The 11144-nt window shown below is 46.4% G+C and overlaps 1 protein-coding gene across 13 annotated transcripts in view; it reads left to right on the top strand.

Annotated features, from left to right (window-relative positions):
• Positions 1-11144, top strand: part of Cacna1d (calcium voltage-gated channel subunit alpha1 D) — a 445956-nt gene that overhangs the window by 410126 nt on the left and 24686 nt on the right. For all 13 annotated transcript variants that reach the window (XR_004116080.1, XM_031361254.1, XM_031361255.1 and 10 more), the window contains 5 exons: positions 796-955; positions 1487-1614; positions 1736-1832; positions 4642-4744; positions 6329-6430. Coding sequence is in view for 12 of the 13 variants with exons in the window: in XM_031361254.1 (XP_031217114.1) it covers positions 796-955; positions 1487-1614; positions 1736-1832; positions 4642-4744; positions 6329-6430 (590 nt within the window). In the remaining variant the exon portion in view is untranslated. The remainder of the gene's footprint in view (positions 1-795; positions 956-1486; positions 1615-1735; positions 1833-4641; positions 4745-6328; positions 6431-11144) is intronic.

Here is an 11144-nt window from a genome sequence, read left to right as displayed (position 1 = left end):
GTTTTTTGGAGGGGAAACTGGGAAAGGAGAAATTTACATGTAAATAAAGAAAATATCTAATAATTAAATAAATAAATAAATAAATAAATAAAGGCCTGCTTTAAATTTGGCCTAAAATGGTACAGGATTACCTTTTTTTTTTTTTTTTTTTTTTTTTTTTTTTTGGTGAATCACAGGATTAACATATTGGAACATTACTGCCTCACATTTTATAGGATTGGTTTTAATCCCAGCTACTTTAACTTTGCAAAGAATTTTCTTCACAGTGAAAGAACTTTCTAGAAACAAAGAAGCAATGTCAACCCCAGTAACTGCAACAACTCATTTATAATTTAGGTGGTTTCCAACTCTTTCAACAGAATCAGTCAGGACTAATCATTAAATAATTGTAATAGAAATGTTTGAAGAAGAGACAAGAGAAAAGTGAACATCCATTCATATAAAGAATGCCAGGGCCTCTAAGTAACTAAGTTGTATGAGAAAGTAGGGCTTTGTCACTACTCCAGTGGCATTGCTACAGTTACATACATTTTGCACAAGTTAAGAATTTTCTTCCCGCCGGGTGGTGGTGGCGCACGCCTTTAATCCTAGCACTTGGGAGGCAGAGGCAGGCTGAGTTCTGAGTTCGAGGCCAGCCTGGTCTACAGAGTGAGTTCCAGGACAGCCAGAGATACACAGAGAAACCCTGTCTCAAAAACCAAAAAAAAAAAAAAAAAGAATTTTCTTCCCAAATGTCTAACCCATCACTTCCTCGCCCCTTTCCCAAATTCAAGCCCTTTCTCTTAATTTAAACAGGTGTGCAACAGGGGAGGCCTGGCAGGAGATCATGCTTGCCTGCCTCCCGGGGAAGCTCTGTGACCCCGACTCAGATTACAACCCGGGGGAGGAATACACTTGTGGGAGCAACTTCGCCATTGTCTACTTCATCAGCTTTTACATGCTCTGTGCATTCCTGGTAAGCATCCTTGCTAACCCCCTTCTCCATTTATAGGACTGCTATAGTATATGAGGGTCAGACCAGTAACGCTGCCCTGTCGTACTCTGGGCCCTACCAGGCAGGTGTCTGTTTTGCCTAGTCCGGCACGTGCCGCTGCCATATGGGATGGGTCAGGCACTCACTGGTGGGCCGGGGTCATTTCCAGCCAACCTTGTTACTGAAGGCTGCTGTTTCCTTTCAAAGATGTCAAAGCCACTGTACAAGGCTTTAAGTGCCTCCAAAGTGTGAGCTGTCTCTCGTCACAATTAAATTATAAGATTACAGTGTGCTTCAGGGTGCCAGCTAATGCACCCACCCGCCCCCTCCTGAGCATGTGCCAAGCCATCTGCTCAGACTCCTGCCCTTTCCTTGACTATTTTCCAGTGAGAGAATATTATGGCCTGCCTCTGCAGCCTGGATACGTGGGTTCCAATATTCCATGCCCTGCAGTTAGGAGGCAGATAACAGTGCAAGGGACCCTCCCACTACCCTCCTGACTCACTTTTCCAGATCATCAACCTCTTTGTGGCTGTCATCATGGACAATTTTGACTATCTGACTCGGGACTGGTCTATCCTGGGGCCTCACCACTTGGACGAATTCAAAAGAATATGGTCAGAATATGACCCTGAAGCAAAGTAGGTTACAAGCACCCATCTGGCTTTCAAGAGTTCTTTTGGAATGGCTGTGGTGACTTCTGCAGGGTGGAGGTGGTAAACTGAGCTTATTTGGGGACCTCAGGCTGTGCTTTGCTTCCAGGGGAAGGATAAAACACCTTGATGTGGTCACTCTGCTCCGACGGATCCAGCCTCCCCTGGGGTTTGGAAAGTTATGTCCACACCGAGTAGCGTGTAAGGTGAGTGTCCTGCCATTCAAGTCTGACAACCTATTCACTGCTTTGTTCAGCACACACATATGCTAATCTACATTCGCCAGGCCTATCTTAAGGTGTTGGACATGTGGAAATGATGTTTTCTGCCTTGGCAGCACCTCAAATTTGAAACGCTTAGAATTCTGTCAAGGATAATAATGGGATGAAGGGAATGCTACAGTTGGTCACCGGGTCAGATGTCAGAAGAAATGACGTTTAGGCCAGGCCCAGGTGGCTGTGAATGTAGATCAGCATGTGCCTGGTCCTGGGGTTGATCCCTAGCACCACTAAATCCACATTAAAAAAAAAAAAAAAAACAGAGGAGACATAGGAGTCAGTCGGAGGCAGGCAGGCAGGCATCTCAGACATGAGAACAGAGTCCAGACAGAAGCCAGAGGAGGAAGAGCCTCAGACTGGCCAACAGCAAGGCATTGGGTAACCATCTGACTAGAACATGAGAGCAAGCGGCAGAAGCCTCCGTCCCTAAGCTGAACCTGATTGAACATTCTGTGCCAACATTGAATCCTGTGGAGGATGATGAGGTCAGCATCTCAAAGTTGATTGTATTGACATGAGGAGAGAGGAGCAGGCAGCATGGAGATGAGCTGAGGAAGTATGGGGGGACATTGCTGCCAGGTGAGGGGACGGGAGTGAGAAAAGAACTAATCTCTTGGCTTGGTGGTGGTAGACATTAGACCCTAGCTTGGCAGTGGTAGGCCTTGGGCTCTAGCTTGGCAGTGGTAGACCTTGGGCCCTAGCTTGGCAGTGATAGACTTTGGGCCCCGGCTTGCCAATGGTAGGTAGACATTGGATCCTAGCTTCCCAGTTGTAGGCAGGGTGACAAATTGCATGTACCTCTTTGCTGTAGAAATCTATAGTTCCTTTCCCTGCAGTATGAAGCTGAGGTGTCGCTGGTATGAGCTCAGGTCTCCTACCCCATTTCTCTCATCCCTACACTGGTCATGTGGAGCCTTAGCTCACAGTGGTCTTTCTCCCATAGAGCCACAGGGACCTTCTCACATTATTGTAGCAACAGGAATGCAAGATTTGCCTGTTGAACTTCTCCTTGAAGAAGCCCAGTCCAGTCCAAAGAGCAGCGCAGTAGCCAGCTGACTGCATTCATCTTTGTCTGGACTCGAGGATCCTTTACCTAAAGGACCTAAGTGTCCTTGAGGCATAAAGCCAGTCATTTAGCTGACTTAGATATTTGTCAGGAAAAGTGAATGAATGCCCAGTCATCCTGGCTGCACCAGCTTTGGAGACAGGAAAGGTTGGTAGAAGAATTTAGAACTTAGGTAGGTTGCCTAGACAGCTGCATCCTGGTCCCTCAGTAGGGTAGAAAAAACATTCAACCTTTCTTTTGGAATGAACTTTTTAGCCAAGAAAATATTAACTTTGGATTTTATTTTGTTTTATTTTTGAGATAGAATCATACTGTGTAGCACTGGCTAACCTGGAAGTTGCTATATAGCCTCCCCCAAGCTAGCCTCCTCAAGATATCAGCGTGTCTCTGCCTCCCAAGTGCTCAGATTAGAGTATGCCACCATGCCCAGCTAGAATGTTTTTTTTTTTTTAGTTAACATTGTTTAATTAACTTACCATGTGCCAGGCAAAAAACCTTTGTGTTTGGATCTACGTCAATCCTCACAAGGCCTATTAGCCTGCCTTGCTGACTGGAACCCAAAGAGGGTGTCTCTTACCCCAAGTTTTTCTGCAACTCTCCTTGATACTGGTGTTAGAGGTACCTGGAGAGGGGTGAGAATGGGAAACATTGATCTATTCTGAAAGACCAAGCCTTCAGAGAAGCCATGGAGACCTCCCCAAGATAGCACATGATGTTCCATCTCTGGAAAGTTTTGGAAAGAACAGTAGTGAGTTCTGTTGGGTGACAGGCTCAGGCCCTGTGCCTGGCCTATGTATCTGCTGTATCATTTAATTATCATAAAATCCTTAAGGATGTACCTAGAGGGGAAGCCTGTCCCCAGGACACAGAGAACTAACTAATGAAACATGAAGAACACATGGGCAATAAAATTTAATTTAACATTAAATAGTATCTGATTGTCAACTTTTATATGTCACAACTAAACTTTAAACTTTGTTATCCCAGGTTCCTCATAGATGTTAGGTTGTATTTGTCAGTATTTCCAGAGAAATAGGACTGATGGGGTGGCTATGGGCATGTATATGTATATGTTTGTATGTGTGACCAATGTATAGCTGTCCATGTATAGATGCACACACACACAGGCATATACAAGGAAAGGTTTATTATGTGATATGGGTGCATGTAATTTTCAAGTTCCACAGTCTGTCATCCCCTAGTGGAAGACTCAGGATATCTGTGGTACAGTTCAGTCTGAGGACGGAGGCCTGAGAACCAGGGGAGCCAATGAAATATATTTCAGTCAGCAGTAGACTGATGTTCTACCTTAAACTGACAGGTAAAAAGGAAAGCCAATGTTTTTCAACTTCTTTTTGTGCTGTGGTTGAATGAAGACTGCCCACTTTTACAGGCATCCATGTTACTTAGCCCATCAATTCAAATGCTAGTCTCTCCCAGAACAGCCTCACAGATAGACCTAGACATGATATTTAACTCAATATCTGAGCAATCCAGAGACAAGCTATGTTGATACCCATAATTGACTATCTTAGAGATGCTCCCAAACCATTGAGTGGAAATGAGAGTTGCCTAGAGCATGAATGGGGATAAACGAAGAATGAACATCAAAAAGGAACATGGCTGTCATAGACTATCTGCATTCTCATGAGGAACTCTTTTCATCAACAGAGATTGGTTGCCATGAACATGCCTCTCAACAGTGACGGGACAGTCATGTTCAATGCAACCCTGTTTGCTTTGGTCCGGACAGCTCTCAAGATCAAGACTGAAGGTAAGCACTCCCTGGAAACAGGAAGCAGGGCAAGCAGCAGGAGAGGGAGATGTTACACACTCACTTTGGTTCTCCCTCTTGGCTCTCTCTTAATTAATGGGATGCCCCAGGAGAGGGTGTGCATTCAGGGAGAACATCTCCATCTGACCAGCCAACCACTGTCTTTCTGTTTATCCTTTATCTTCTGCTCTGTCCCATATGATCTGGAGTTTAGTCATCACACTGCTTCCTCTACTTCAGGAAAAACAGGCAAGGTATTGGAGCACAGACAGAAACCCAGTCCTGCTCTTCTTCCCCAGCACTATCAGGGAGGCAGCTCATCTCCCAAGCAGTAGCTTCTTTGTCTGTAAAAAGGAACCACAGGCGAAGATGCCAAGGAAAGGCCTATGCAGACAGGGTAGAGGGCACAGAGGCAGCCATGCATGCACACACACAACATGGTTAGCATGGGTGGGGGGTGCTGGCAGTTCCACGTCTCAGCTGCACTCTATCATGCCACACTCAGCCCTGCTCAGACCTGGCTGAGCAAGCAGTGGAAAGTGACTCCGGGATTGGCGCAGAGGCTTCATTGTAGGAGGCATGAGAAGCAGATGCTGCAAAGGCTGCAGAGTGAGCCTGAGGTGAGGAAGCAGAGGCCTTGCAGAGAGGCAAGGAGGGAGGTAGACAAGACAGAGGAGACATCTCCAGTGGGAAGACAGGAATCCTTCACAACACTGAAGCTCTACCCATCAAAGCTAGCCACTTCCCACCTAGCGTGCTTCTTATGTGCAAACAAGCATCATTAAGTGTTCCAGAAGGTAGGGTGGTCCTACATGGTGATGTATCAGTAGAAAAGACAACTGTCAAATAGAGAGAAGTCAAGATTATAAGGTCAGAGTAAGTACCTACAGTAGGGCCTGAGAGGAATCTTATTATGGTGAAGTTTATCGTGCAGGAACAAAAGCAGGATTGGGGTGCAATAGAGGTGGGGAGAAGGGGGAAGAGCAAGAGAAAGAAGAGAAAGGGGTTGGAGATGAGCAGGAAGAGTAGAGGGGGAGAAGATGAAGGAGGAGAAAGAAGAATGGGAAGAGGAGGGGGATAAAGGAAGAAGAGAGGAGAAAAAAGGGGAGGAGGGGAAGACAAGGAGGAGATGGATGGAGAGAAAGGAAGAAAAGGAGGAGGGGAAATGAAGGGGGAAGAAGAGGCAGAGGAGGAGGAAGAAAGGGAGAGGAGGAAGTAGGAGAGAAGGGAAGGAGGACGAGGGAGGGGAGGAGGAAGAGGCAGCAGCAAAGGTGGGAGTTGCCTTCTGGTCTGGGAGCTAAGGGAGGAGCATAGGTCCTATCTGGGGTAGGTTGCTATGGCAGCAGAAGGTAGTTCATGAATTCCCAGGTGGAAATGATCATCCCCCAGTGGTGGCTTGGTAAATGCTTCTGAATATAGGAAATGTATTTGGCGCTCACTATGGAGAGCCAAAGGGGAAGGTTTAATCAGAAGGCAATACAAGGACCTGGCAACATTAATGAGGGGCAGAAGGGCACTCGGCCACAGACACAAGTCTGACCTGTGCAGTGTCCACACACCCTTCTTCATGCCTTTTGGATCCAGGGAACCTGGAGCAAGCTAACGAAGAACTCCGAGCTGTGATAAAGAAAATCTGGAAGAAGACAAGCATGAAGCTACTTGACCAAGTTGTCCCTCCAGCTGGTGGTCAGTGTCATCTATTTCCCAAGTAGTTCCTGACCAAGGAATTAGTTTCAGTGGCAAGACAAGTGGCAAGACAGCCCAGAGAGGGCGTGCAGGAAGCTTTCCCAGACCGTTAGATTGTGAGGCCTGCAGCTAAAGGAGCCCTTTGGCTTTACCGGAAAAATATTTGGGGTGATACGAAGGCAGTCAAACCAAAGAAGGGCTTCAGTGGGGAGGAATCCAGACCCCTGGAGGCTAGAGCAGGTTTTTTGCTGTCATAGAAAAATCAATGGTAAAGGATATGACAGCACTCACAAAAAGAAAAGCTTGAACTTTCACCCCAAAAGAAGTACTTAAAACTAGTCTCTGGTTTTAAATGTCTCAAGAAAAGCAGGTAGTTTTCAGAAAAGAAAACATCTAAAGTAAATTTAAGAAGACTGAATTTCCCACTGTAGTTACCAAGGATGTCTGCTAATGAGATTTAGGAGTAGAACTAACAAGCATGCTTATTTATTTCCTTTTGTTATTTATCACAAATTAACTGACTAAACATTTAGAATTTGCATATATATAATATCTCTATATATTATATATATATATATACATATATATATACTGTTTCTCTATTTTTGTTTAAATACTTGTGGACATTGAAGTGAGATGGTTACTTTCCAACTGTTTTGTTTCAAGTTTTAAAAGTGCAGACTCTCTTTACCCGGCATCCTTCCCATCTCCTAGCAGTCTAGCTAACCCTGGCCTGGAAACGCGACAATCATCTGCCATGTTTTATAACCAATACAACTTTAAGATGGTGGCATGGTTCAGAATCAGAAGCTGAATCAAGCACCCAGACTGGGAGAGCCTGTGGCTCCTGAGAAACAGAGGGAGCCGTGCATTAGCCAGTCCTGCTTCTTAGTAGGCTTGGCCTTCAGCAGTGGCTCAGGCCACCCATCGCTGGCCTTGCCACTGGCTCCACGCTGGGAAAATGGCTCAGAAAGAAATGACCAACTTGGTAGGAATTCCCACCTCCAGACCTGCAGCTCCAAGACTGGATTCTGCACTTTTAAAACTCCTCTTGGTTTCCGCTCTTTTCCTTTCAGCTGCACATCCAAGTGGTCGCATGGCTTAGATGAACCAGCCGCTTGTTAAAATGTTGTAACACTGTGCTTGAGCTTCCTCTGCAGCCTCCACTCCTCTCAACTCTCAGAATATTCTGAAGCAATTCTGTTTTAGGGCGGTGGCATGGAATCAGAGTTATCTCTTGCCAACTGGATTCCCCTACATTGTTTGTGGAACTATGGATGCATGCTTCAGAATAGCAGGCTGTGCCTGTCTGTGTAAACCCTCCACACACTAGCCTGAGACACTTACCTCTCTCTTGTTCCAACTCTTGTCTCTTTGGAAACGCCACCTTCATAGTGGTCCGACTGAGGCTTGAAGTGTCACCTGAATCACTGATGATGCTCCATTTCTTTTCATCTTACTAGGGAAAAGAAAAGTTCAGAATTTGACTTATGATCTAAACTCTCTTCTTTTGAAAAACTGACCAACATTTATCTCTACTGAACTTTTCATGAAGGATGAATACACGCACACACACGCACACTCTGGGGCTTGGCGGTTCTCTCTGTCTCTTTACATGGTTTGGGGTTTAGGATGATAGGTGTTAATCTGTTGCCCCATGTGATACCAGAGAAGAAAGAACTCTTTCTTTTCCTCTTAGGAAGACATAGAATGCTCCAGAAGTTTCTATAGTACCCAGTGTAGTGCCTGCTTATCTTCTTTACATATCACATAAGCACATTGTCACCAAAGGGGACCACACAGCACCTTCAGGCCTTGGCAGATAGTTCTGGATTAGGTTTTAGTTTCTGTATTCATCATTTGTCACTTTGCCCCCTCTCCCTCTTCCTCCCCCTCTTCCTCCCCCTCTTCTTCCTCTTCTCCCTTTCCCCACTTCCCCCTCCCCATCTCCCAGTGGACCAGTGGTTCCCAATCTTTCCCTCATCATGGCACACTTAAGAAATGACACCATGACATATACCTTGGGACAGATGGGTGGTTTGAAGTGTTAGTGTCTCCCATAGTATAATATGGTTAGAGAATACCACAATGCACTGCCTGTGTCCCTAGGGTGTTCAGGAGACCCCATAGATGGAGGAGGAAACAGAGCCAGATGCTTTTCTGGGCAGCTTTCCCACTGGGATATGATCTGAGCTGTTCATCATGAGCTTGATAGATAATATCAAGAACCAGCCATGGAGGACATGCCAGGAGCATCTTTTTCTCTACTGTCTGCCTGTCCCTTTCCTGCCCCCTGCTTGTCATGGGGCTGAGATGTCTTAGTCTGGAATCTTACCTGGGTTCTCAGTGCTCCCCTCCATATCTTCCAGGTCATGGACTTCCCCCTTTCTCTTTAGAAGCTCCTTTCCCTTGGAGATCCTCCTTCCTTTGGAAACTACTTTTTGAGCCATATCTCTGGTTCTTTGGTCCCCTGTGCATCCTCCTGTCCTACTGACCCAAGATGGCCTCACTACATCCATTGCTTCTCTCTGTCCCTTTCTTGTTATGATCAAGCTTTAGATTTTCTTGTTCTTAGGGGCTCTTGTTCAGGCCAGGTCTCTTGGTCCTCCTGCTTTATGTCTGTGGAGATAACCATGTCACCCTCCAGTCCTTCCCTATGGATCCAAAGTAGAAGAGAAAGGACAGCCAGCACTTCTTTTACTAGAAACAACCTGGTATAAATTAATATGAGCCTTTATGTTGAATCAGAGAGTTTCCCAGGGCTCAGGGGACCCTGAAGTACAAAAACTATCAGTGTTGTTGAAGGTGGTATAGATTCTGGACTTCTTAGATACATTGGCCCAGCAGCCACTGACCTACTTGGAAAGAGCTAGGAAGGGTAGGGCTAGGTTTATACCACCAGAATGGCAGCTCAAAGGAAAGCAGGGGTTGGGTATGGCCAAAGTCACACTCTCTGTAGAGAGGTAGAGTTGGAGGAAGGGAGGGCCCTGGGCTCAGGCCTTGGCCAGTTGACCTGGGCCAGTCCTGTAACCTCTCCCTCTCTAAGAAGAGTGAGCAGAGTTGTTATGTAGAAGTTCTGAGACCCATGAGGAGTTTGGACTGGGCTTGGACACCCCTGGATATCCATACATCGTGCCTAGCTATGGCTGATGGACAGAGTAGGCAGAAACTGGAGATAGAACAAGCATGAGCTTTGCAGACCAAATATCTTGGCTTGTTTTCCTGTGGATGGTGCCATACTGGGTGGTGTAGATGGACCAGTCAGGGAGCTGTGAGTTCAGATCAACACAGAGCCCCAGGTTTCTTCACTATCCCCTCCATCACATCAGGGCTTCCTTGGCTCAGGCAGGTTTCTTCACTATCCCCTCCATCACATCAGGGCTTCCTTGGCTCAGGCAGGTTTCTTCACTATCTCCTCCATCACATCAGGGCTTCCTTGGCTCAGGCAGGTTTCTTCACTCTCCCCTCCATCACACCAGGGCTTCCTTGGCTCAGGCAGGTTTCTTCACTCTCCCCTCCATCACACCAGGGCTTCCTTGCCTCAGGCTCAGGAGGAACATAACATTTCTCAAGGTCAGTTTACCCCAAAACAGAGTGTACAAGGATTCTCAGCAGCTTCTGGCAGGAATGGCTGGAGAACTTTCCCCAAGCATCCCAGAAACCTCTGGGTGGGAACCATAAACCAGTCACACCTCCCTAGTGAACACTAAGTAAAACCCACCAAAGCTGTATTCATGGATACAGTGGGTCCCAGTGACCCCAAGCCTCCTATGCTCCAGCTTCCATTCAGTGAGTGATACTCTTGGCTTGGTTTGAAGGAGTGACTCTTGTCATCATAGGGCATGTGACACAAGGACAGCCCACACCTGGGTTGGAGTGCTTTATTCCCCTTCTCTTAAACATCCTGAGTTCTTCTGACATGGAACTCCATTTTACAAGGAAGAATACAAGCTCACCTAAGAGCCTCTGGGTCCCCAGTTTCCGTGACTCTTGCAAGGATAGCTTGTCCAGAAGCCTGAGTGCCTACAACTGTTCCTCAGCCTCTGCAGGTCCTACCAGGTGTCCTAGAATCCCTTACACAGCCCTACACAGGCTGGGCTGCTAATGGAGCCTTGCCACTTTCTACCCGGAAGACCTCAGCACCCTGCAGATCTGGTGGCATCAACCTTGCGGGGGGGGGGGCACAGGTTACACTGACATGCTCACAGTGGTTTACCATGAGACAGTCAGAGCTTCTATTCTGCCTCATGCATCACCTTCAAAGTTGTCAGCAGAGTCCTGATTCCCCAGTGATACGTGTTGGAGGTTGTTTCTGAACAGAGCAGAAATGAAACCTGCTTAGTGCTGAAGTTAGTTGGAGCTATCATTGCAATGCAGAAATCCAGTCATTCTGAATTCCAAACCACAAAATGGTCTCAGAGCTTATTGGCAGAAGAATGGGGGGGAGCGTGCGAGAGCTGGATCTGCAGTCTCTGTTCCGACCTTCCTCTCCTTCCAAGCTCATCCGTCACCTTTCTAGGTCTCCATCTTGTGACATAGGGATTTGGATGCTTAATTGCACTTGATGCTTACGGTAATTACACATGCAAATTTCTATGCACAGGGTGAAAAATGTGGCCTGCAAGGCCTTTCTGTTTTGTAATGTTTATTTTAAGTAAATAACCAAGGTGGCGCTTCATATTGTTACTAATATGCTACTCTATTTAACTCGTGA

This window comes from Mastomys coucha, unplaced genomic scaffold (genome assembly GCF_008632895.1).
Source record: "Mastomys coucha isolate ucsf_1 unplaced genomic scaffold, UCSF_Mcou_1 pScaffold9, whole genome shotgun sequence".
NCBI classification, from domain to species: Eukaryota; Metazoa; Chordata; class Mammalia; order Rodentia; family Muridae; genus Mastomys; species Mastomys coucha.
Note: the sequence above shows the minus strand (reverse complement) of the source record. Positions and strands in the feature narration are given on the sequence as shown.